This window comes from Eretmochelys imbricata, chromosome 8, assembly GCF_965152235.1.
Source record: "Eretmochelys imbricata isolate rEreImb1 chromosome 8, rEreImb1.hap1, whole genome shotgun sequence".
Taxonomy (NCBI): domain Eukaryota; kingdom Metazoa; phylum Chordata; order Testudines; family Cheloniidae; genus Eretmochelys; species Eretmochelys imbricata.
Window position 1 is genome coordinate 95,999,710 of NC_135579.1, and position 26,669 is coordinate 96,026,378.

The 26,669-nt window shown below is 42.2% G+C and overlaps 3 protein-coding genes across 7 annotated transcripts in view; 1 reads left to right on the forward strand and 2 right to left on the reverse strand.

Annotated features, from left to right (window-relative positions):
• LRRC42 (leucine rich repeat containing 42) lies at positions 1 to 10,632 on the reverse strand. 2 transcript variants are annotated; one of them, XM_077825271.1, is made up of 8 exons: positions 10,519 to 10,632; positions 8,888 to 9,375; positions 7,274 to 7,405; positions 6,030 to 6,148; positions 2,709 to 2,797; positions 2,503 to 2,616; positions 1,136 to 1,220; positions 1 to 491 (listed from the first exon to the last, which is right to left on the reverse strand). In XM_077825271.1, the coding sequence occupies exons 2-8, from the start codon at positions 9,358 to 9,360 to the stop codon at positions 232 to 234; spliced, it is 1,272 nt and encodes a 423-aa protein (XP_077681397.1). In that variant the 5' UTR covers positions 9,361 to 9,375; positions 10,519 to 10,632; the 3' UTR covers positions 1 to 231. The 2 variants fall into 2 exon arrangements, with proteins under 2 accessions (XP_077681397.1, XP_077681396.1); XM_077825270.1 differs by lacking the exon at positions 10,519 to 10,632 and adding an exon at positions 9,786 to 10,101.
• Positions 10,213 to 21,451, forward strand: IFT25 (intraflagellar transport 25). 2 transcript variants are annotated; one of them, XM_077825275.1, is made up of 6 exons: positions 10,213 to 10,348; positions 15,404 to 15,515; positions 17,234 to 17,340; positions 18,142 to 18,210; positions 20,578 to 20,621; positions 21,062 to 21,451. In XM_077825275.1, exons 2-6 carry the CDS (start codon positions 15,418 to 15,420, stop codon positions 21,167 to 21,169), a joined length of 426 nt encoding a protein of 141 aa, XP_077681401.1. In that variant the 5' UTR covers positions 10,213 to 10,348; positions 15,404 to 15,417; the 3' UTR covers positions 21,170 to 21,451. The 2 variants fall into 2 exon arrangements, with proteins under 2 accessions (XP_077681401.1, XP_077681400.1); XM_077825274.1 differs by lacking the exon at positions 10,213 to 10,348 and adding an exon at positions 10,588 to 10,720.
• Positions 20,548 to 26,669, reverse strand: part of DIO1 (iodothyronine deiodinase 1) — a 14,821-nt gene continuing 8,699 nt past the window's right edge. For 2 of the 3 annotated variants that reach the window (XM_077825273.1, XM_077825272.1), the window contains 2 exons: positions 23,951 to 24,150; positions 20,548 to 22,988 (listed from right to left, as the gene is read on the reverse strand). In XM_077825273.1, the coding sequence (XP_077681399.1) occupies positions 22,923 to 22,988; positions 23,951 to 24,150 (266 nt within the window). In that variant the 3' untranslated portion in view covers positions 20,548 to 22,922. Of the gene's footprint in view, positions 22,989 to 23,950; positions 24,151 to 24,357; positions 24,522 to 26,669 lie in introns of those variants that run through there. The other variant, XR_013346946.1, reaches the window with a different exon arrangement.

Here is a 26,669-nt window from a genome sequence, read left to right on the forward strand (position 1 = left end):
TTAAGGATGACAAAATTTATTTGAAAAAATTATTATGTATAGAAAATATACATTCGAATGACCATCTCTCCACCTCTTGGGTCTAGCACTCCCCTCTCCCAACACAAGTAGCTATAATTTGCTGCTATGCTACTGCTGTTTAAAAAATATCTGTCTCCTTTCTCCATACACAAATTCATATTGATACTTCTAACAACTTTACCACCAGGAAAAAAGGGAAATCTTTCTGAATCAATAGGTATTCAACAAGTCCCAATCTTCCATGGTCAGGCACGTGTGTGTCTGCTTTGAAGTTCGTTCTTTCTCTTGTTCAGTTAAACCTTTCTCTTTATTTTTCTTTAATTGGTGGCTAGCTGCAGCCTCCTTTTTCAATAAAGGGAAATGGCAATTTTGTACTTTATCCTTATAGAACTGCAAGTTTTCAGAAGCTTTTGCTTTAGTCTGCACCAATGTGCACTTGACTGGTTCTTCTATCCTGCATCTCTTTCCATCTACAAAAAAACCCAAAACACAGAGTTAAGCCTGCTCTCTAATTCAGTATGTGCTTGGCACAAAAGCTAGTCATCATTTGTTAAGCCATGTTTTAATACACCTACAAATCCTTAATATTTAGAAATGAAATCAATTTTTCAATATTTGGTTGTATTTAATCAATACAACACATAAGATTGTTTTATATTACTCATTTTTTGTTGGGAAATGTGCTAATCATATTACAAAGGGAGGATTTTGTGCTTAACTTAATCACTTTGTACAAAGTCAGATGACCAAGCTGAAAATGACCTGAGTCACCAGATTCCAGCTGCCTCAAGAACTAACCCAAAACCCACTGAGGCCAACAGACTCCCATTGGTTTCAACGCACTTGAGCTCAAGCTGGCAGTGAGTTGGATTTACCTAAGTCATATTCCATCACATAAAAAAATATATATTCACTAAAAGCAAGGTCCATCACTTTTTAGATATTTTGTAACTTTAAAGATGTTGTATAAGTGAAAAACGCTCAGTTTCACAAGTGGCTGCAGGTGTACATTCAATATGCCACTATTTGGTTTTGTTTTTTTAAATAAGTTTAGTGTAAAAATAATGTACAAATTTAATGAACAAGTTATTCAGAACCTCACACAGTTACGTACAGAAGTGTTGAGCTGCTGTTCTGGGCTTCAAGTTTTCCTTGGGCTTGACAGTTTTCATAGCTAACTGCTCCCACTGCAACACTGTCTGAAACATGATTTAAATTATTTTGAATGATTTTCTTAAAGGAAATCATCATCAGAAACAACTCTACACCTTACTCTTTAGCTTTTTTTATGCCTTATTACCCGTCAGAGATGACTTATACAGCAACACTAGTTTTCAGTAAAAGCTTTTAGTATTAGCAACCTAAGTAAAATATTCCTTCCTCTAATTCTTACGAATACTATCTTATCAAACAGGAATTCTGACGTATATACGAAGCAAGATGAAGGACCGTGGAGAAACAGAAAAAACATCCGCAGCTAACATGTCCCCTTACAACACTTCCATTACAGTAGGAGTCTCTATGGTTGTGATTCTCCTCTTACATGCTGGAGCTTCTGTATGGGCAGCTTTAAGCTGCATTATAGAACACTGAGCCACATTTGGATGGTACGGCACGCACACAAGTTGCACCAGTTTAACTAGACTGATTTAAAATCAATTTAATTAAACTAGTGCAACTTTCCTCCGACAGACATGGTATTAGACTTGGTCTACACTTAGAAGTCAGGTCAACATAGCTATCTCAGTTAGGGGTGTGAAAAAACTACACCCCAACAGATGTAGCTATGCCAGCCTAATCCCAGGGTAGACGCAGCTATGTCAATGAATGAATACTTCCATCAACATAGCTACCGTTGTTCAGGGAGGTAATGTTTCTATACCACCGCAAAATCCCTTCAGTTGCTGAAGGCTGTGTCTACACTGTGCGGTTATGCTGGCATAGTTATCGGGATGTGGCTATGCCAGTACAGTCTCTGTAGTATAGATATACCCCAGTCTGTTACAATGAAATCCCTGCAATTGCAATTTCCCTAACAGAAGGGTAAACAAAGTGTGCCATACCATCCAAATGTGGCTCAGAGTTCTATAATGCAGCTGAAAGCTGCCCATACAGAAGCTCCAGCATGCAATGCTTCATTTTGCTTCAAGTGACCTCACTGGGTGCACGCAGAGACTTCCCAGTCTGAGCACATTATTTGACAAAGTGAGAATACCTGCACTCTGCTTTATTCTCTGCAAATGTAGGTTTGACCCTGGCTGTCAGCAAACAGTCAATGCAACCTCTGGATACTTCCTCTGGCATGTAAGAATGCAGAACATGTTCATTCTCTAAGCTCTTTAACATCTGTTTTCTCAGAATTAAGTACTAAAAAGATATAGAACCTCACTGGGTGAAATGACTTGTGACTGAAAAGGACAAATACTTCGGTTTTGTAGAAATTAAAACAGCAACAAACAAACAAACAAAAAATGAACATACCTGCTCTGCCCATCCCTCTGTTTTGCAGTTACTATGATCAAATTCTTTCAGAGGCACTTTTGAATGAACTAAGCTTATTTGGGTCTGGAGCCTCTGAATGACTGCCTTAACATCCTAGTGGAAAAAGAATATAAAGCAGATTGTGTAGAAAAGCATTTGATCATGCTATATATATGTAACAGACTTGGGTGGAAACTCTGTTTTACCTTGAGACCGGTTTCAGAAATATCCAAATAATTCAGCTTCTTGAAAGAAAAAAGGTACCCAATTCCCATATCAGTGATTTCACGGTTACCTATAAAATCAAAAAAGATTAGATTAAGTTGCATGACTATAGAAGTGTGTCCTGCAAAACGGATTTTTTTAAAGTATTAAGATGTAGGCGTGGAAAAAAGACAATATAAATGTTATACTAGCAAGCAAGCAATTATTCCCCTGGTAAATATTTTATAAGCTATTCTGGCACATTTATATTAACATGCTCCATGTTTTGAAAGTTATTTGAAACTGATTTTTTTTTCTTCTTCAGAGCAAAATTAAGCTTTCATAGATTGCTTCAATTAGGTTAAGCATTATAAATGAATAAGCCATACTTGTGCATATGTAAATACACATTTATTGCACATGAAAACTAATGTTCTTTTAATGTAAGGCTTCAAAGTCAAGCACCAAAAGATAGGAAATGCCAGTGTTGAGGCTGCCTGTGCAACCTTAATCCAGTCCCCTGGGGTGTATGCATTATGATCCAGTGTTTAATTACATGGTTGCATATTTTTCATTCAGCGCATGGAATGGAGGCTGCTCACTTAATGAGCAACTATTCCTAATATTTTCTTTTCTCCTTGTTCAATGTGTGGCCCTATATTTACTGCATAATATTCAAACCTATTCTGAAGACAGAATTATTTTTCTCATGAGCTTTCCTATGGCACTCATCGCAATAGTATGAGTGCTTCACACATTTGTTAATGTTCACAACATCCCTGTGAGAAGAGGGGGAATTATTATCCCCATTTTACAAATGAAGTACTGAGGCACAGAAATTAAGGTCAAAAGTATCCATGCCTTTTGAGTGGCTAATCTGAAACAACTAGGACCTGATTTCTGAAACTATTTAGCATTATATAGCATTTACATAGTCAAAGCTCCCAGTGACTTCCGTTGTAGCTGTGAATGCTCAGCACTTGTGTAAGCCAGTCACAAGGGTCTCAGGTCAGGCACCCAGAGAATGAGGAACATGCAAGGAAGTAGTCACCTGTGAAAAGTCTGACTTTTAAATGACTTGCCCATTATCACACAGGGACAGAATCCAGTTCTCCAGCGCAGTATTCAACTACCTTAACTGAGAGACTGTCCTTTCTCTTTCTGTAGTCTCCTGCCTCATTCACTACACATCTTCCAACTTTTGCAAATGAAGCAGGAATCCAACAGACATCAGTATCTTTCAAAATACAACCCTGACTCATCCCCAGAGTAGGTCCAGACCATGCACTGAATGAGGCAGGGGTGCTGTGAGGAAAAAAAATAGTAAGTGCTCATGTAACTAAAGACTATCATACTGCATACTCACAAGGGGGCCAAATTAGGGTTACACAGACAGGAAACATCAGAATTAAGGCTAACTTTTGAGTGCTTGACTTTGCAACCTGAAGTGTTTTTTAAAGTAGCATTTTGTGTGCAATTTTTTTAGGTTTCTGAAAAAAGCAAAATGGAAAAAAAATTGAATCAGATAGCATCCTCCTTCATACTGCCTGGTCCAGTGGGGGACAGCATTGAGACCACAGGGAAGACAGGCTCCCTGATCTCACTTCAGGTGCTTAGACCCAGCATGGCACAAAGCTGCAATTGCAGGGAAGGTTCTACTCAGCTCCAGGTTGAAGCATGCTCAGTGCAGATGCAATTGTAGGGAATTTAACTGCTAAATCTAAAAAAAGTGTTCAGTGAGCATGTGCAAACTGTAATTTTTCAAAGGCTTATAACTTGGCCAAATTTGGGCAGATTTTCACATGGTCAGCAAAAGGCCCATCTCTCACCAAAGGCCCCTATCTTCCAAATTTCAGAGCATGGAGGTGATAGAGCTTTTCAAAGCAAAGGCAGCCAGAATTTTTTTAACATGGGCAAAACAACATTTTTCCCTAGCCTTGTTCTTGGAAATGGCTGAATGAATCATTGTCCAGAAGAAATCAGCCTAAATCAGACACCGAGCATAGAATATTTCACCCCAAATGGATAAAGTATGGTAAAGTTATGAGCAACTGAGAACACATGATAGGAAGTGACAGGCAACCTTCATAACAGGGTGGTGCTGTGAGCCCCACCTATAATCAGTACCCCTTGTTAATGTCAAGTCCTGAAAATTTTCTTTTGATGTTGTATTTGAGACTAAGACTGTCACCTTAGTGCATGGCTACGCTTGCAGTTGTAGAGCGCTTTGAGTTAAACCAGCCTTCGGAGAGCACAGTAGGAAAAGCGCTGCAGTCTGTCCACACCGACAGCTTCAAGCGCACTGGCGTGGCCACATTTGCGGCACTTGCAGCATCATTGGGAGCAGTGCATTATGGGCAGCTATCCCAGCATGCAGGTGGCTGCAATGTGCTTTTCAAATGGGGGGGGCGGCTGGAGTTAGACAGGGAGTGTGTTGTGTGTATGTGGGGGGAGAGTGGGTTTTTGGGGGTCTGAGAGCATGTCAGCATGCTGTCTTGTAAGTTCAGACAGCAGCAGACCCCCCCTGCCTCTCTCTCTCACACAGCATTCCACACTAATGGCTTGCTTTGTTTCAGATCAGATAAGCAGCCGGCTGTCAGAAATGGAGCTTTCAAAGCGCATTTCCGCATTTCTACAGCCGATTCCAAACAATGACAAGAGTGGCCACTTGACTTTAGGAGAAGCAACACCTCATTCACACTGGTGCTGTGGCGCTCCAGCGAGGGTGCAACAAATGTTATTCCACTCGCCGAGGTGGAGTACCAGCAGCGCTGTAGCCGCGGAGTCAAAGTGTTCTACGTGCCTTGCCAGTGTGGACAGGTAATGAGCTAGTGTGCCCGGGACTCCTTTATTGCGCTGTAACTTGTAAGTGTAGCCAAGCCATTAGTCTTGTTCTCCGTGTAAAAAGTTTACCTGTCGAATAGTGACCATCCTAGCAGAAAGACTAGACAAAGGTTAGGTTCATGTCATATGTAGTAGTAGTAAAATACAAAACTTAGATTATAAATTTAGTACTGAGTCACTCAGCTTGGATATTGACGAGTTTGAGTTCCATTTTGGAATGCATAAATGTTCATTTAAATGCTGTATTTATGCCAATCAAGGGCCTGATTCTGCTTTCACTGACTTCAGTGCAGCAGGATAAGGCTATAGGTGCAACATGTGGCTTCTGGCAAGTTGTCGATGAAGTCCTTGTTTGGACTCCTGATATAGGGGCTAATTTTGAACAATTGTCTGCTTTCAATATTCACTAGGAGGAACCCTAGATGAGAAGTAACCATGTTTTACTAAATTTAAATTATGAGGCACTTTGACACACTTACAAGACAAATCTAATACAGACAGATTTTCAAGTCCCCTTTTCATCACTCGAACTGGCGCTGTCATTTTGCGAAGGCCTGCATCTGACAAACAATTATCCTTCAGGAGGAGCCGAGTTACACTAGGATAAGGAATGTAAAGTTAGTTTGTAAAGGAATAATTTCAAAGTTTTTAGTAAAATTATTAGCATTTCATGTGAAAAGTCTACAATCTTCCCCTAACACCTGCTCAATCTACCACTCCTTTGCTGATATTAAAAGGACCAATAAAACAAGAGGCCTCTTTGGTATTTTCCCTGTTGCCTCTGAAGGCTCTGCTGAAGCAATTACCTAACAAACTATTGCCAAAGTTTCAATGACACAGGAAACACTGGAACACAACAGCTTGCTGACACCAGCAATAAGATTCTTTGTAACTAGAAGTTAAGGAAAATTAGGCTTGTCAATTTCAAACCCATTCAAAACTGGAGAAAGAAAATCCTTGCTTGACATATAGGAAAGGACAAAATTGGTAGGAGATACAAGGAAGTATTGCAAACAAGAATAAATGAAATCCCCAAAAATTTATAGATACACTTCCACAGCATCCTTTTAAAAACAACCTTGAATCAAACGCATGGAAGTCTTATGTAGTAACAGTTATTAATTCATAAACATAATTAACTTATCTAATAAAGTTCCACAATTTTCTACCTTTTAGATCTCTGGTAGCTTGAAAAGACTGTTATATAAACATTTTAGCAAACACATACTGGACAAAATACGTAAATTAGGAATATCTCATGCTGACATACTGATTCAGTTAAACGATTATTTTGGTGAAGTTTTCTCCCAAAAAATCAATAAGCAAATTTAATAGGGAAAGTCTACAAGAGTTGAAAACTAAGTTTTGCAATATATATTAATATACTATATATTGAGTGTATAATATAAACAGAAAATGAAAAATATGCAAAACAATTGGTCTTTATATTAGATAGTAGAGTACTTTTATTTCAAACTTTCATAATTGTAGATCATGTCTAAAGACTCAATACATGCTTGGTATCATACAATTTGTGTTATTAGTTCTGATGGTTGCTTTTTTCACCTGAAGAAGAGAATTTATAAACAACTAAAAACCCCAATAAAAGTGTCTGTTGCCTGTAAAACTTTCCTTTAAAGAGACAGTGTGATTGTGATTCTGTGAATTTCTTGGTGATGGAAAAGAAAATGCTGGTCAGTTAAACATATAAATAAATTGGTACCTAGACAGAGCTTCTTTGGTGATATGTTCTAGCAATTCATGGTTATCTCCAAGTTTACAACAGGAAAGATCCAAGCAGGTCAGCTCCCTGAAAGACTTAATTTCTTCAAGTTTTTCAGAAATAACCAGATATCTGTAAAGAGCAGAAAGCTATCAACGTTTAGATGCATAAAGGTACAGTCCTAGAAGGTGCCTACTCATATTGGCATAATGCCAGCTGCCATGGGAAAAATGCCCCAAATGAGCATGCTCTCTTCATTATCTACCCAGGCTGCAGCCCATGTGGAACACATGCTCAAGTACTTACTCAGTGTCTTAGACCAACATTGTGGCTCTGATCTGACTCAAAAAATACTTTGCTCCATAACTAGTGACTTCAAATTGCAAAGACAGCTATTACAACTAGATCTCAAGCTATATCAGTCCAATTCTGGCAGCACTGCTTGCCAAATGGTAAAATTGATGTTTCATGGCCAAAAACAAAACCCTTGACTAGAGAAATAAAGAAGACGCAAAGATCCTTCAACAGAAGTCATCTTTCACTCATGAAAAGGGTAGTTCATGAGTAGACTGGCAAGAAATGTGATCATTCTGAGGATGAAGTGACACCTGGATCACCTGATGTTTTTTATTAAACCTTTCCTATATTGCTCATGCCACCTTTGGCATCCAAGCCTATATGCTTTGATTTATACTGATTCATATTTAAAGGACTGAAAAGACCATAAACTGTGTGAATGTACAAAAAAAACCCCAACAAATTGTTATAACATAGGAAGGTACTTCACCAGGGACAAGGTTTTAGAGGGGTATTATCCTATTTTAAGCCTTGTAGGGAAAAACTTTTCTTGTTGAGTTAGAACTTGTCCAGAGAAGAGTGGAGAGGGAGAACTTTCCTGGTCAAGGTGTATTTAATATGGAGGGCATGCAACACCTCTAGATACAAATAGTAATAAACAGTAATACTAGTCTTCTGACTTCAAAACCTGTGATATAATTACAAGGCTATCCTTTTCTCCCCCGTGCCTTAGGGGGTACTGATACCCTTAAAATGAAATGCAATAGAAGACATGGAATAGCCCCCTGGGACTGCGTGCTGGAAAGTTTTGCTGGCTACACAAGTCCAAATAAATGTTTAAATACTTATAGAGAAGGATTTTTATTAGTTCAGACACAATTTAGTTATTAACATAACACCCCTGTGAGGTACGTTAAGTTAGACAAGCTTGTCTCTCTCACCAGCAGAAGGTCCAATAAAAGATATTACCTCATCTATCTTGTCTCTCTAATACCTTGGGACTGACATGGTTAAAACTATCCTGCACCATACAAATGCCAAACGTTAGCATGTTAAAAATAAAGCTGCAGGTTTTATCCTTCAATTCCGGTTGCCGAATGTGTTCGTGTGGATTTGGAGGATTAACTGGCAGTATTATGGGTTCTGCATTACACATAAGAATTAAATCAAGCGCTATTTACTAACAATACTTTTTGGAGTGAACAAATATAATTTAATAATCCAAATCAAGAAAATGTTTATATTTAAGTAAAAAAATGAAACACTTAAGCAACAACACTGGTGGAGACTCACATTTACATAACTGAATGCACTTACCTATTCTGTAAACATAATGAACAAAGCACCAGACTTCCATAAGCCTCAGTAAATTTTTGTAGTGCTCTAAGTCCTGTAACTGGTTCTGTAAACTTTTGCCTTGCTTCTGCAGCAGAAAAAAGCTTTTCAGCAATCTGCTCTGGAAAGCCAATCAACGAATCAATATGATCAACATTGTCAGAAATGTAACCCAACACTAGACCGAAGAGAGACTTGGCTGAGTACCGGAGATTGCCCTCCTTAGTATAAGTAAAGATGAAATGATCTGTTCTCTCTCTCCTTGCGCTGTCATCTTCTCTGTTCATACAAAGCTCCACAGAGAATCCTTTGGAAAACAGTCTAAAAGGCCTTGGTTTTGGAGTGGCATTTTTTACAGTTCCAGAACCCTGATTTACCATGTACAGGTGCCCATTTTCACGCACATATATTGGGCCTGTATCCAAAAGGCTTTCTGACTTGAGGCAGTAAGACATTCCCCTTGACAGTTTCTGCAAAAACAAAATGAGAGATGGATAAATAATTGAAACAAATTATACTATTTTGGAAAGATATCAATTCCAAGTTAATTTCCTTTGGTGCCCTAGGCAGCACATTATAGTGTACCCATACCGTACAGTGAAAGCTGCGTATGATACATATACACCTCAGCTGCCAGCAAAACAAATATGGGGACTAGAACTCAGGACTTTTGCTTCAGAATGACAGGTCTTTTCCACACACAAGTACTCCTTGATCAACAGTACTAACATGTTTAAGAGTAGCAGCCCTGTCTGTCTGAATTCACAAAAAGAAAAGGAGTTCTTGTGGCACCTTCGAGACTAACAAATTTATTTGAGCATAAGCTTTTGTGAGCTACAGCTCATTACATTACAACTATTGCACACAAATAGTCCCCTACGTTGCACATGGGGCCTGCTCCTTAAAACGATGACTGATTAGGACTGAGGCAAAGTGTGAGCGCGCCACAGAAGTTTGCCTCGTGCCCCATCTCCTTGCTCAACGCCGCAGGCCGGGCTGCGGGGTTTTCAGCTGCACTGCCATTACACCGGCTGGGCCTGCAAAAGGGGACACTTTGTCTGCAGGCACCATCGCCTGGCAGCGGCATGCCCAGGGGTCGGCGTCTGCCCCCTTCGGCGGCGCGGAGCAGCAGCAGGGCCTGGCTCTGCCTGACGCCGGGATGGGCTCGGCGCAGCCACCTGGCGGCCGCGGGCGGTCGGCGGCTGTTTTCTGGGATGCAACAGGCGCTGCCCGGCCCCAGGGGGGCTCCTGCGCGGAACCTTTCCCCAGCCCGGCGTCTGCTGCCCCTCTGCACAGGGCCGTGCCGCAGGGCGCAGAGCCCGGCCCGCGCAGCCCTGGCCCGGCGCTGGCCGCGCCCGGCTGGGCCCCCTCAGCCGCCCGGTGCCCACATCGGGCGGGGGGCGTTCGGGCCGCTCCAAGGCCTGGCCCCTTCCCCTTGCCGGGGTAGGTTCGTGCCCGCCCCCCCCCGCCCGCTCGCTCCTGGCGGGGCAGCGCCCCCTTCCCTGGGTCCGCCCCGCGGGGTCCGTCGCTCCGAGCCCGGGGCTCTCGCCGGCGCTGGGAAAGTTTCCCCGAGCCCCCCAGCCCGAACCCCCCAGCCCGAACCCCCGGCCTACCTGCCCCCGCTCGGCGCGGCCGCTCGCAGGGCCGGGGCTCGACACAGGCCAGTCCCGCCCCGGGAGCGCCCCGGGGCCACAAAGGGGAGAGCGGGGACGCGCCGGGGGAGCTGAGCGAGGGGAGCGCGCGCGCGCGCGCGGGCACAGAGAGCCCGCGGGAGCCCCAGGCGGGAGCGCGCGGCGTCTTCGCCCGAGACAAGAGGCGAGTCCCTGGGCCAGGGCGGGGACCCAGGGGAGATAGGGGCTGGGGTGACAGGGTAATGGAGGGGCTGTGGGGAGAGAGCCCGGAGTATGGGGGTGTGGGAGGGGCCCCGGGCATGAAGAGGAGACTCTGGGATTTGGAGGGGATATGGAAAAAAGAAAAGGAGGACTTGTGGCACCTGAGAGGCTAACCAATTTATTTGAGCATAAGGTTTCGTGAGCTACAGCTCACTTCATCGGATGCATCGGGGCATTGGGAGGGGGCCTGGATTTGGAGGGGACATAGGGAGGCGCTGAGGGGATGTGGGGCATTGGGAGGGGCTCTGGGATTTGATGGGGACATGGGGAGGCACTGAGGGGATGTGGGGTATTGGGAGGGGGCTCTGGGATTGGGAGGGGACATGGAGAGGGGATGTGGGGTATTGGGAGGGGACATGAGGAGGCGCTGAGGGGATGTGGGGTATTGGGAGGGGCTCTGGGATTTGATGGGGACATGGGGAGGCACTGAGGGGATGTGGGGTATTGGGAGGGGGCTCTGGGATTGGGAGGGGACATAGAGAGGGGATGTGGGGTATTGGGAGGGGACATGAGGAGGCGCTGAGGGGATGTGGGGCATTGGGAGGGGGCTCTGGGATTGGGAGGGGACATGAGGAGGCGCTGAGGGGATATGGGGTATTGGGAGTGGGCTTGGATTTGGAGGGGACATGGGGAGGCGCTGAGGAGATGTGGGGCATTGGGAGGGGCTCTGGGATTTGATGGGGACATGGGGAGGCACTGAGGGGATGTGGGGTATTGGGAGGGGGCTCTGGGATTGGGAGGGGACATGAGGAGGCGCTGAGGGGATATGGGGTATTGGGAGTGGGCTTGGATTTGGAGGGGACATGGGGAGGCGCTGAGGAGATGTGGGGCATTGGGAGGGGCTCTGGGATTTGATGGGGACATGGGGAGGCGCTGAGGGGATGTGGGGTATTGGGAGGGGGCTCTGGGATTGGGAGGGGACATAGAGAGGGGATGTGGGGTATTGGTAGGGGACATGAGGAGGCGCTGAGGGGATGTGGGGCATTGGGAGGGGGCTCTGGGATTGGGAGGGGACATGAGGAGGCGCTGAGGGGATATGGGGTATTGGGAGTGGGCTTGGATTTGGAGGGGACATGGGGAGGCGCTGAGGAGATGTGGGGCATTGGGAGGGGCTCTGGGATTTGATGGGGACATGGGGAGGCACTGAGGGGATGTGGGGTATTGGGAGGGGGCTCTGGGATTGGGAGGGGACATGAGGCGCTGAGGGGATATGGGGTATTGGGAGTGGGCTTGGATTTGGAGGGGACATGGGGACGCGCTGAGGAGATGTGGGGCATTGGGAGGGGCTCTGGGATTTGATGGGGACATGGGGAGGCACTGAGGGGATGTGGGGTATTGGGAGGGGGCTCTGGGATTGGGAGGGGACATGAGGAGGCGCTGAGGGGATATGGGGTATTGGGAGTGGGCTTGGATTTGGAGGGGACATGGGGAGGCGCTGAGGAGATGTGGGGCATTGGGAGGGGCTCTGGGATTTGATGGGGACATGGGGAGGCGCTGAGGGGATGTGGGGTATTGGGAGGGGGCTCTGGGATTGGGAGGGGACATAGAGAGGGGATGTGGGGTATTGGTAGGGGACATGAGGAGGCGCTGAGGGGATGTGGGGCATTGGGAGGGGGCTCTGGGATTGGGAGGGGACATGAGGAGGTGCTGAGGGGATATGGGGTATTGGGAGTGGGCTTGGATTTGGAGGGGACATGGGGAGGCGCTGAGGAGATGTGGGGCATTGGGAGGGGCTCTGGGATTTGATGGGGACATGGGGAGGCACTGAGGGGATGTGGGGTATTGGGAGGGGGCTCTGGGATTGGGAGGGGACATGGAGAGGGGATGTGGGGTATTGGGAGGGGACATGAGGAGGCGCTGAGGGGATGTGGGGTATTGGGAGGGGGCTCTGGGATTGGGAGGGGACATGAGGAGGCACTGAGGGGATATGGGGTATTGGGAGTGGGCTTGGATTTGGAGGGGACATGGGGAGGCGCTGAGGAGATGTGGGGCATTGGGAGGGGCTCTGGGATTTGATGGGGACATGGGGAGGCACTGAGGGGATGTGGGGCATTGGGAGGGGCTCTGGAATTTGATGGGGACATGGGGAGGCACTGAGGGGATGTGGGGTATTGGGAGGGGGCTCTGGGATTGGGAGGGGACATGGAGAGGGGATGTGGGGTATTGGGAGGGGACATGAGGATGCGCTGAGGGGATGTGGGGCATTGGGAGGGGACATGAGGAGGCGCTGAGGGGATATGGGGTATTGGGAGTGGGCTTGGATTTGGAGGGGACATGGGGAGGAGCTGAGGGGATGTGGGGCATTAGGAGGGGGCTTGGATTTGGAGGGGACATGGGGAGGCGCTGAGGAGATGTGGGGCATTGGGAGGGGCTCTGGGATTTGATGGGGACATGGGGAGGCACTGAGGGGATGTGGGGTATTGGGAGGGGGCTCTGGGATTGGGAGGGGACATGGAGAGGGGATGTGGGGTATTGGGAGGGGACATGAGGAGGCGCTGAGGGGATGTGGGGTATTGGGAGGGGGCTCTGGGATTGGGAGGGGACATGAGGAGGCGCTGAGGGGATATGGGGTATTGGGAGTGGGCTTGGATTTGGAGGGGACATGGGGAGGCGCTGAGGGGATGTGGGGCATTAGGAGGGGGCTTGGATTTGGAGGGGACATGGGGAGGCGCTGAGGAGATGTGGGGCATTGGGAGGGGCTCTGGGATTTGATGGGGACATGGGGAGGCACTGAGGGGATGTGGGGCATTGGGAGGGGCTCTGGGATTTGATGGGGACATGGGGAGGCACTGAGGGGATGTGGGGTATTGGGAGGGGGCTCTGGGATTGGGAGGGGACATGGAGAGGGGATGTGGGGTATTGGGAGGGGACATGAGGAGGCGCTGAGGGGATGTGGGGTATTGGGAGGGGGCTCTGGGATTGGGAGGGGACATGAGGAGGCGCTGAGGGGATGTGAGGCATTAGGAGGGGGCTTGGATTTGGAGGGGACATGGGGAGGCACTGAGTGGATGTGGGGCATTAGGAGGGGTCTCTCGGATTTGATGGGGACATGGGGAGGCGCTGAGAGGATGTGGAGTATTGGGAGGGGTTCTGGGATTTGGAGGGGACATGAGGAGGTGCTGAGGGGATGTGAGGTATTGGGAGGGGGCTTGGATTTGGAGGGGACATTGGGAGGCGCTGAGGGGATGTGGGGTATTGGGAGGGGTCTCTCAGATTTAATGGGGACATGGGGAGGCGCTGAGGGGATGTGGGGTATTGGGAGGGGTCTCTCAGATTTGATGGGGACATGGGGAGGCGCTGAGGGGATGTGGGGCATTGGGAGGTGGCTCTGGCATTTGGAGGGGACATGGGGAGGCGCTGAGGAATGCCAGGAGATGATGGAGGTTAGTATAATTGCCCTGTCCCTCATATTTTCCAAAGCTTGGACTAGTGTAAATTTAAATTAAGTGATGGACATCCCGTCCCATGGTAAATTATTCCAGAGTTGACCTCACCCCTTTAGGAAACCTTTTTTGTGATTCAGCCTAAATTATCATGTGCTCAGTTTCATCCCACTATTCTTAGACTCCTCCATTGACATCCCTAAATGATTCTTCTCCCTCTTTGTTTGTTACCTTTTCCCAACACTTGCAGGCGGTTATCCATCCTAGTCATTGTTCTATTAAATGTTCTTGAATAAGGCCTTCCAGTCTCCTAATTATTGTTGCCATTCCCTGAATTCCTTGCAAACTGTTTATAACTTTTTGGTGTTCAGCTCCCTACAACTGAATCCGTTATTTCTGTTGTCTCAGCAATGCGATATGGAGAAAATCTATCAGTTCTCTGTTCTGTGACATAATGCCTCTGTGTATTCAGCTCAAAATGACATTGACTTTTTTTAGATGTCTTATCACCCTGCCAGCTCACATATAATTCATTGTTCACTCTCATGACAAAGACCCAGGACCTGTACCCACATAGATCTCATTGCAGGATTAGGGTCCAAAATACCTACAATCGGGAAAGAAATAGGGAAACTGAAGAGATACCGAGGAAACAGGGGGAATACCAGAAGGGAAAAGGCATACTTTAACTTATAAAGATATTTATTGCAAGGCTTAACTATTTTTTGTAAAGTTCTCTGGGATTTCTATAGAAAAGCACAAAGTACTATAATTATATATTATCATTTATTAGGAGTTTGGTTACTTTGGCAGCACTACAGCAAACACTCATGATTTTAAAAAGTATTTTTACTTAAATCCTTGTCACTATATTTCTTAATTAGAACGTAGGAGTTTTTGACTATGTAAAATGCATTTTCAGTCTTTTAATAAAGAATACAATTAGAAATGCAAGCAGCTACTCTTACTTTAGAACTGGAACTATTTGTGGGCAGCAGTGTGGTGTGAGGGGACTGTTTTGACTGTAACTCAAGAAATATCGGTGGTTGAATCATAGAGATCTTAAAAGAGACAGACTAGACTGTTGCTCATAAAGAGTGTAACATGGTTTCTCTGAATTCCTGTTAGGGAACTGAATTTGGCTGCTAGGCAACAAGAGGACAGACACTTCCATTCAGTGATATTCTAAGAACGTTCTTTTGTTTTTTTTTAATCTCATGCAGGCTAACAAGAAAGGATGAAATCAACAGACCTGTGCCTTAGTTCTGCATGGGCTGAAGTTGTTCTAGCCACATCAAGTGATGAAAAATACCCCCCTGAAAACATCATTGATGGGTAAGATTTGATTTTTGGTTCTTTATGTAAGTCAAGGTTGTTGGAGAAATAAAGTGCTTTGGTGTCATTAACATTCATTTGTTCTTTCACTGGATTTTATGCTATTATGTTTTTATATTACATTACATTAAAAGAACATTAAGGTGGCAAAGTGAAGCACTCAAAAGTGAGGAATTACCAAATTAAGGTTGCCAGTGCAACTTTACTTTGGTCCCTGTATGTATATGTATTATATGATACCGTATGTAATTAGGTAACCACAAACTATTTTTCCACAGGACACGTGCCTTAATCAGTGCACAGGATGGACAATACTCACTTAATGCACAGCTATTCAATATTTGTTTTTATCCCTGTTGTTCAGTTTGTGGCCCTATGCCTAATTACTGCACGTTATTCAAAGCCTCCTCTGAAGACGGAATTATTATGCAGCCCCATGCTCTGGGTGACCCTAAGCCTTAGGCTGCCAGATCCTGGGGCTGGGCAACAGGGGATAGATCACTTGTTAATTGCCCTGTTCTGTTCATTGGCTACTGTTAGAAGATAGGCTACTGGGCTAGATGGACCATTGGTCTGACCCGTTATGGCCATTCTTATGTTCTTATTAATTTCCTTATGGATTTTTCTGTGGTGTTCACCACTATAGTATCTGAATGCTTCACAAATAATCCTTAATTTTCACAACATCCCTGTGAGATGAGGGGGCATTATTATCATCCCCATTTTACAGGTAGGGAATTGAGGCACACAGACAGTAAGGTAAAAAATGTCCAATAATTGTGGGTGCCCAATAGGAGACACATGTGGCTTGATTTTTCAAAGTACTTAATATTTTATTGCACTTTATGTGTTCAAAGCACATCTTCCACTGATTTCAGTTGCAGCTGTGAGTGCTCAGTCCCAGGATCTAAAGTTGGCACCTAGAAAATGAGGAATCACAGTTGCCATCTGTGAAAAGTTTGGTTTAAGTGACTTGACGAGCATCACCTAGGAAATCTATGACAGAGGTAGGAACAGAATCGTTTCTCCAGGGCAGCATTCATCTGCTTTAAATATAAGACCATCCTTTCTATTCCTACAGTCTTCCACTGCATTCACTAGACACCTTCAACGTCTGCAACAAATGAAGCAGGGATCCTACAGACAACAGCCTCCTTCACTGCACAATCCTGATTCATTCCCAAAGCACCATCCATCTTGTGCACTGAATGAGGCAGGGGTTCTGCAGAAAAATAGTATGTAGTCATGTAATTAAGACTGTATCATAATGGGTGGGTCAGTCGTGGTGTAATGTGCAGGTATGAATTGTCTTTAACTGCCAGAATTTGTTGTTGTTATTGAGGGAATGGGAAATGCAGCAGAAAGGAGAAGGGAGGGAATGACAATGAAGCTAATCTAAATAGGATCTTTCTAGGTGAGAGTCACTCAAACCCAAATTTTAGACAGGCTGTTGAACTGAGTGGCCAATGAGAAGTCAGATTCAAGAATCTGGGAATATTCTGTGATGAACAGACTTGCAAGTAGTAAAGGAAATAGAGGCTGTTTGTAAGAGAAAGAGAAGATATGGTAAACGTTGATATTGTAATGAATCTTCAGATGTATATTGTTCCTTTTCAAAGGAGCCTAAATAGAAATTACTTTGCAGATCTCATTCTTTCACAAATATATCGTACTTAATGTAACAAATAAAAAGTTGTGTTGCTTTTTTTTAACAACAGAAGTTCAGAAACATTTTGGACAACAACAGGAATGTTCCCCCAGGAATTCATTATTAGCTTTCATAAATGTGTAAAAATCAGCAAACTCACAATTCAGTGTTACTTAGGTAAGAACGCAATGTATTTTCATGTTTTAATTTTCATAGTAGTATCACATTCTGCAGCTAATAGTTTAAAAAATAATCCACAAGAATGTAGCTAAAACAGCAAACCAGTGATCCTTTGAGTCCAGTATGTTGCATGGCCCAATTGGGGAAGCAGGATATGCTGGAGAAAGATGAACATCTTTCCTAATAGTGCATCATATCATTATGATATATTGAGGAAGAGAATTATTTTTCCTGATTTGAGCTAGTGATTTATGCCTTGAAGCATGAGGATAAATTGACCTGATAATTTTAACCTAGCTAATGTAACTTTATTGTACTATTTCTCTTATAAATGATAATTAATAATTTGCTTCAAACACTTCAGTAAATTAATTATGTTTCATCAAAAAGTATATTCTCTTTATCTGTTTTGAATGTGTTGCTTTTTAATTTCATAGTATGAACTTCTATCTCCTTTGTTTACATTTTGTCAAATTTCTGTAATCATGTGAGAAAAGATATTATAAAAAAGAAAAAGAAGTATTGTGAACCCAGGAACTAGGAACTCAAGCTTTAGCTGATTTTGGGCAAATCACTTAAACTTTCTTCTTCAGTTTCCCCACCTGTAAAATGAGGATGATGATAAGATTACCTACATACCCAACAGGATACTGTTAACGAACTAACGTTGGCAAAATTCTTTGAAGATGAAAAGTCATACATGATGTTAAGTACTTTTGTTATTAGTAAAACAGTAATATGAAACTAGGTAGACTTCAGTGCTCAGTCTATGCTGATTTCTTTTTAAATATATTTTAGTGCGGAGTTTGAGGATTGAGAAAAGCTTATCTAAAGATCCAGTAGATTTTGAAGTGTGTACTGAAAAAGGTAAGTAATCAAATGTGGAGCAGCTCTGATTGGGTGGAAATTATGTTGGCCTTTATGTATTTGCTCATTGTCTTAATATTTCTACACCTTTAGAAGAATATAGTTTATAACATTTGTTTGGTATACTGGAAAGGATTGTGATTGGCTGTTTTTATTACTATGGACATAATCCATAAAAAAATGAATATTCCATTAATGTTACCAGAGTGATATACTGGAAATCCACATTAAAATTATATGTGAAAAAACAGTGTGACTTGAAATAGTATAGCAATAGAACTGCCTTGTTGAGAGAGTTAAAACATTTTCCAGAGCACAACAATCTATATCAGAATAATGTTAAATTGGGTACTGCTGTGTGCTCAGTAGGTATTTGAGGATAGGGGCAGAGGTTAATCTTTGTTTGCGAACTTTCACTCTTCTGTTAGTTTCTCTCAACCCTGAGTTTTGTAAATTTAGGTTTATATTTGAATGTTCATTATTTAAACTATCAGGAAACCCTGTTTTGTTGTTTAAAAAAAAAAAGCATAAACTGTTATGCTATGGGCCTAATCCATACAAGTACTTTCCTTATGTGAGTGGTTCCATTGATTTCAATAGGGCCCTACCAAATTCGTGGCCATGAAAAACATGTCACGGACCATGAAATATGGTCTCCCACTGTGAAATATGGTCTTTTGTGTGCTTTTTATCCTATATTATACAGATTTCATAGGGGAGACCAGCATTTCTCAAATTGAGGGTCTTGACCCAAAAGAGAGTTGCAGGGGGGTTGCAAGGTTATTTTAGGCGGGTCACAATATTGCCACCCTTACTTCTGCACTGCCTTTAGAGCTGGGCAGCTGGAGAGCAGCGTCTGTTGGCCAGATGCCCAGCTCTGAAGGCAGCACCCCGCCAGCAGCAGCGCAGAAGTAAGGGTGGCAATACCGTACCATGCCACCCTTATCTCTGCCTGCAGAGTGGGGCAGCCAGAGAGTGGTGGCTGTTGACTGAGGGCTCAGATCTGCAAGGAGCAGTGAAGTAAGGGTGGCAATACTATACCATGCCATCCTTACTTCTGCGCTGCTGCTGGCGGCAGCTCTGCCTTTGGAGCTGGGCTCCTGGCCAGCAGCTGCCTCTGTCCAGCTGCCTAGCTCTGTAGGCAGCACCACAGCCACCAGCAGCGCAGAAGTTAAGGGTAGCAGTATCGCAACCCCCTTTACAATAACCTTGCAACCCCACCCCCAACAACTCCTTTTTGGGTCAGGACATCTACAATTACAACACCATGAAATTTCAAATTTAAATAGCTGAAATCATGAAATTTATCATTTTAAAAATCCTGTGACCATAAAATTGACCAAAATGGACTGAATTTGGTAGGGCCCTATATATAAATGTTTGCAGGATTGGGCTCTGTGTTGGCTCCTTTGACATCAAGTGAGGATGGTGGCATAATGAAAACTAGAATAGCAGAAAGTTTAAAATGTTAGCTATATTTTATATCACAGAAATTGAGTCATATAGTTTTTGACATTTAATAAACCTTTGTCTAGAAAGACAAAGGCTTTGATCCTGCCAATGCTTATGAGCCCTAAAGTTAAGCATGTGCATAAGTGTTTGCTGGATTGAAGCCTTAGCCAGTCCACAAATAATAAAACACTGAAAGTATGATGATGATGAGCTGTTTAAACTGTGTAACCATATGCCACATGTAAGAAAAATGGAAAAAATTAAATCCTGTGATAAGATTAAGTGTTCATTCCTGTGTCTTTGAATTATATTTAGTGTACTGAGGATGTTACGAAGAACTGTGCCTAACAATATGGGGTCTTGATCTCAGTTTGGCCCTTTATATCCTATTCAAACAGGCATAACTTAATTCTTATCTCAGCTATGTCACTGATTCACTCTGTCACCTGAGGTGGGCTATTTAACCTCGCTCTCTGATTGTCCAACTATAAAATAGGGCTATTTTATTATTTATGTATTTATTATTTGTATTACCTATATTCCATAAATGACAATTGTGAGGATTAATTGTTTGTACAGTACTTTGAAGATATAAATTACTATATATGTGCTAAAAGTACTACTTGTACATTTTATCTAATACTCAAAAATTAAAAGCATATTTGAGTAGTATAATGCAACACAGTTTTTTATGTCTCATAGGAACATTTAAAAAACCAGTTTAATTGTTTGTATATTTAAATTGGAACATTACTAAAATGGTTTGTATTCTTTAATCAGCTTGTTAATAATTTTTGCATACAATGTAAACTCACAATCCTTAACTTCCAGGAACTTTCAAGTCCAGTAGAAACTTATCACAGCATTGTGTGTATATATATTAACTCATTGTTTGATATAAAATTTATTTTCTAGATTTACAATACACAGAAGGGGCGCTTCAAACGGAAGAATTTTATGTGAGTACATTCAACATACAGCATTAGTGCCACATGTAATTGGGGTGGATAGACTAGTTAAAAATGCATTCAATTCGCGCAACTCAATACATGTTATTTTAGAGGTTTGGATACATCCTTAGGTCTTGGATATGTGCTTCTACATTATGGTATAAAAATCCATATAGCTAGAGCTCCTAACTTTGCTAAATATCTATCTGAAGAAGTGTGGTAATCTCTCTTGGTCCAGCTGTTGTTTTCAAAGTTTCATGAGTTCCAGGTATTCAAAGGAAAGAGAAGGGCTATTTTGGATTCCTCTAACCCAAGAAAGCTCTGAAAACTGACATGCAGAAATGTCTTGATCCTTCTGTTATATTTTAAATGTTAAATTTCTTTGCAGAAGCTTGTTGAACATTTATATTATTACAATGAAAATAATAAGCTCCTTTTCTCTTCTACAGCTTCCTGAATTCCAAGCTACCTACTTGCGATTCATCATCAAATCTGCCTTTGATCATTTTGTTTCAGTGCACACAGTGATGGCAGAAGGAGTAGCAGAAAATATTTAATATCAAATTTACACAATTGCCTCAAATATTTTGTAATGATATTTGTAGCATAAAGGATATATGTATTATTCAAACGTTATATTAAAATATGGCTCCAGTATGTTCCCCCCCCAGCAATTTAATGTGTAATGCAGTATAACCATTAACTCTGATAATACATTTGTAGTTTTCCAATGTAGAGTACAAATGAAGAATTGCTTTTTGCTTAACCACTAACATACGAGTATAATTGATTCCACGTCTGAATTGCAATATGTTGATATTAAAAGGCTGTTTAAGATACATTGTTTTAAAATGCCATTGAATATTTGTTTCTCTGTAAAATATTTCCCTCACAGAAAAAATAAAAGTGTGAAATATTCAAACTTGAGGTCATTCCCCCAACCCTAAAAGAAGTCCTTCCAAAATTCATTAACATCAGCTGAGGACCCTAGGTAAGAAAAGAGGATGATTATAACTTCTATTGAAATATTTAAATACCAAGCTGAAGCCACTCGAGATGGTTTAATATATTTTAATTGCTCCTATTTAGCTCATTGCCTCTATAAATATTTTCTCAAATCAGGTCACAGCTGCCTTTGCTTTATGCTATGACTGTCATAAACAAATATTAATAGAACCAATGCTGATGTACATTAATACAAATTGTTTCATTCATAAACCTGCTAGGGTGTGTGCAAGTGAACATTTAGAAAAACTGCCTGTAAATAGAAACTTTTTTTTTTTTAAACAGTGATCAATGTGCAATCATTTGTTTTGTTTGCTAATACACTACTCCAACATTCATCCAAGCCATTTGTATGGCTTTTAATTAGTAATATTTATTTTATAGATTTCAGTTTCAAAAAGTACTTCAGTGACTAGTTATAACACGTTGTACCATTGCTGTCTCAGTGATACTGAACATTATCTGAATCTGTTAGCACCAGGATGCATTACTAGTAAAGTTTCACTGATAAGGCCACGTTTCAAAACTCAAAAGGATTAATCTTGCAGTCCTAAAGCAGGCAAAAAACTCCCATTAATCTCAGTGGGAATTTTACCTTCATCAGAGCTGAAGGATTGGGCACTAAATTAGAGGTGCATTCAGTGGAATAAAATATATTTTTTCTTGACACTCACTATTTCATATTTTAATTACAAGAAATCTTGAGCTAATCAAGGTGTAGAGAATATAGACACAATTTATTTTCTGTTATTTAATATTATTATATCAGATGCTACCTAAACTAATTAAGTATGGGTGTATGAAAGCCATTACACATTTGGAGTAACATCAGGGATTTTTTTAGAGACAAGTAATTTCACTATATGAAAAATTTTGGACCAAGGGTGTATGAACAGGGTAGTGATGAAACCTATAAAAGCACTTTTGATTTCTGTACTCCTGTTATTCTCTCTCTGTTTTGTTTTACTTGTGTTTCCTGTATGCTGACCTGTAGCTGATGGGTACAGCTATGACTCCATATCTGGGCTAACATTCTTAGAGAGCTTTTCCATTAATTTCAAATGGTGTTGAATCAAGCCATATTGATGTCTGATTCTTGAATAAGGTGTAACTCATACTATATCCTTGTCTACCCATATTCTTTTTCTCTTGGGTGAGTATATATTCTTTTTAACCTCTGATTTCTATAATTATTTTAAAATAAACAGCAGTAAAAATATATTTTAAAAAAGGCCAGAGCAAGTTGTTCAGTGACCACATTTTCCAGATGGACCACTTTATTTTTGGGGCTTCTGATTTGTTCACCTATTTTAGTTTTTCCAAGATGGCACGTATGTCCTGTGGATGGTAATTCCAAGGTCCCACTCCACCCTGTAAAGTAAATAAAATACAGGATTGTTCAGATATACTCTATGGGGGAGTCTCCAGTGGTGCATAGTTGGCACAGCCATCTCCTGCCACACTCACCCAAAAGCCCTGGTGCAGGAGCAGGAGTGACCTGAGCGTGTTGCACTGCAACTGTGTTCAACTGGTAGATGAACCCTTGAGACCCATTTCCAGCTGTGCATAGGTTAGAGCAGCTTGCAGCAGAGCCAGGTTAGAGCAGCCTGCACCAGAGCCAGCTAGATCATCAGGGAGCCTTAAGTGGCTGCCTAATGGCCACCCTTTCTTCTGCACCAAGCAGAAACAGTACAGTAGAGAGTCTGTCCTAAAGTCTTATGTACAAACTTTTAGATATATATCAGTATAGTAAATTACACAGTAAAATAAGGTTTTAACTACTAGAAAGTTTAATGCTGAAACTTGAAAGATAATCTAAATTAAATAGAAGTAGATTCTTGTAACAGGCATGGTCTCCAGCTACCAGATAATAATTAGCACTTTATATCTATAAATACTATACAAATATTAACTCAAACTTCAAAACAGCCTTGTGAGCTAGGTAAGTATTATTGTCCTCGTTTTATACATGAGTAGACTTTTATGCAGAGGTTAAGGCCAGCCAACAAGTTGGGGAAACAGCTGGAGTTAGAATGTAGGGTTTCTTTGTTTCCAGCCCTGTGCTCAGTAGGCTTTCACTTTGTCTCTTTAGGAAGGACAACATCAGTACTGAGGCAGAGCCAAGACATACATAAAAAATATACATCAATGCCAAGACTTTTTTGTTGCTAATCGTTATTCAATGAACAATGTGCTTAAAGATAACTGTAACGTTATTAGAAATGGAACACAACGAAAAATGTTAATCATTTGTCCATCAAATATGCTATGGGATATTACATGGCTATTTTTAAAAGTTAAAACCACACTGTAATGTGTTCAGAGTTCATTACCTTATAGACAACCTTTCCTCCTTGCACCAGATAAAGTCTTTCTGGCAGAGCTGCGTATTTTGAACTGCTCAGGTTTTCCATAGTATCTAAAACCACTGGGCATAAAGGATTCTCTTTCAAAAGAAATTGTGCAGCCTTTTTTCGATCTTGAAGGTTTCGGTGATTTTTAATAACAATGTTGTTTTCAAAAGCCCATCCATCTTCCAAAAAAAAAAAAAGAGGGGAGAGTGATTATATATTGTGTGTGTACATGCCCCAAAAATCAATTTAATAGAACGTTATCAAGGTTGCAAAGTCAAGCACTCAGAAATGAAGAAATGCCAGAATTAGGATTGCCTGCGCAACCTTAATTCAGACTGCTCGAGCATATGCATTATGATACAGTTTTCATTTACATGATCACATACCATTGAGAGCACAGGAGACACCATCCCCCTGCTCTGCTTAGGTGCTCAAACCCAGCATGGGTCTCAGCAGCCCGGAGCTGCATTTGCAGGGAAAGTCTTGCTCAGCCCCAAGCTGGAACATGCCCACTTCAGAAAGGATCTTCAGAAATGTAGCTGCTGAAAATCTAAGAAGTCTCTATTGAGCATGTGCAAACTGTGATTTTTTTTTTTTTTTAAAGGTTTATAACTTGGCCAAAGTTGGGTGGATTTTCACAGGGATTGCAAAAGGTATATCCCTCACACAAAAGCCACCCTTTGCCAAATTTCAAGTCTCTACTAAATCTGTCTAAAGGAAAGATTGCTGAATTTTTTAATAGGGGCAAAATATATATTTTTTTCCTAGCCTTGTTCTTGGAAACAGCTGAAGCATTTTTCTGAAATTTAAAAAAAACGCCAGCCTGAGAGAAGACACCCAGCATGGAAAATTTCAGCCCAAATAGATAGTTTGGCAAAGTTATGAGCAACTGAAAAATAGTTTATAAGGGGAAGTGTCAGAGAAACTCAACAGGCAGGGCTACTAGCCCTGCCTGTAATATTATGCACACTAATCTATATATGATATAATTCCAATAGCTAAGTTAATAACATGAGTAACCAAAGAAATTGCAAAACGTTTAAACTTACAGGAAGGCAGTTGTAGCAAAGAGGCGTGGCCTCCCTCAGAGATTGACAGCAAGGGAGGGTTACACATGCCTACTGAGTGTATCAAGCCCTTCATAAAGGAGATGGTAAGTGGGAAACTTTGAGTTCTCATACCACTCTGCCATTGACTCTGGAGTAAGTCACTTTACCCTATTTTTCATAACTGTCAGCATAATTTTGGGAGGCTTCAATTTTTTGGAGCCCAGCTTGAGACCTACAGAACCAGATATTGATCAGAGCTTGAGCACTGACAACTCCCACTGAGATAAATGGGATTCTGTGAGTGCTCAGCACTTTTGAAAATGAGAGCATAGGGTTGTCAAGCTGGGTACTCAAGATAAGTGGACCCTTCCAAACATGCAGGCCTTCATTTATCTATGCCTCAGTTTCCCCATCTATAAAATAGGGATGATAATATGCACCTTATATAGATATAGATATAAAAGTGAAACTCTCTCTCTCTCTCTCTCTGTGTATGTATGGTAGGCTTATAATGAAAGGTGGCGTCTGATTATCTTGAAGTTCTAGCTGTGTGATAATCCGATATAACCACATAGGGATTTGTTAACCAGTGTAAAGTGTTAAATTATAACACCTGTGACAGAGGGAATTAATTTTTTTTCACATAACTTCTGAGTTAAAATAGATTTCAGAAGATTATTGCCCCCGTGACGCTGTAGGTACAATTTGAAATATGGTGTGTATATACAGGTTTCAGAGTAGCAGCTGTGTTAATCTGTATCCGCAAAAAGAAAAGGAGTACTTGTGGTACCTTAGAGACTAACAAATTTATTTGAGCATAAGCTTTCGTGAGCTACAGCTCACTTCATCAGATGCATGCAGTGGAAAATACAGTGGGGAGATTTTATATACACAGAGAACATGAAACAATGGGTGTTACCATACACACTGTAAAAAGAGTGATCAGGTAAGGTGAGCTATTACCAGCAGGAGAGTGGTGGTGGTGGGGGAACCTTTTGTAGTGATAATCAAGGTGGGCCATTTCCAGCAGTTGACAAGAACGTGTGAGGAACAGTGGGTGGGTGGTGGGGAAAATAGTTTTACTTTGTGTAATGACACATCCACTCCCAGTCTTTATTCAAGCCTAAGTTAATTGTATCCAGTTTGCAAATTAATTCCAATTCAGCAGTCTTCTGTTTCTGAAACTACAATTCATCGGTGATCTTCCTGAAAACACCATCCTAGCCACTATGGATGGCCCACCTTGATTATCATACACATTGTAAAGAGAGTGGTCACTTTGGATGGGCTATTACCAGCAGGAGAGTGAGTTTGTGGGGGGGCGGAGGGTGAGAAAACCTGGATTTGTGCTGGAAATGGCCCAACTTGATTATCATACTCATTGTAAGGAGAGTGATCACTTTAGATAAGCTATTACCAGCAGGAGAGTGGGGTGGGAGGAGGTATTGTTTCATGGTCTCTGTGTATATAATGTCTTCTGCAGTTTCCACAGTATGCATCCGATGAAGTGAGCTGTAGCTCACGAAAGCTTATGCTCAAATAAATTGGTTAGTCTCTAAGGTGCCACAAGTACTCCTTTTCTTTTTGCGAATACAGACTAACACGGCTGTTACTCTGAAACCTGTCACTATGGATGTAGAAGCCCTCTA

Excerpts from the sequence above, each read along its gene's own strand:
- LRRC42 (XM_077825270.1), bottom strand. Across the intron at positions 6,149-7,273 it reads ACCAAAGAAGCTCTGTCTAG|TGTAACTCGGCTCCTCCTGA; the intron begins GTACCAATTTAT and ends TCCTTATCCTAG. Across the intron at positions 2,798-6,029 it reads GTCTGTATTAGATTTGTCTT|GTAACCGTGAAATCACTGAT; the intron begins GTAAGTGTGTCA and ends TTGATTTTATAG.
- IFT25 (XM_077825275.1), top strand. The coding sequence starts at position 15,418 with ATGAAATCAACAGACCTGTGCCTTAGTTCTGCATGGGCTGAAGTTGTT. Across the intron at positions 15,516-17,233 it reads CCTGAAAACATCATTGATGG|AAGTTCAGAAACATTTTGGA; the intron begins GTAAGATTTGAT and ends TTTTAACAACAG. Across the intron at positions 18,211-20,577 it reads TGAAGTGTGTACTGAAAAAG|ATTTACAATACACAGAAGGG; the intron begins GTAAGTAATCAA and ends TTTATTTTCTAG.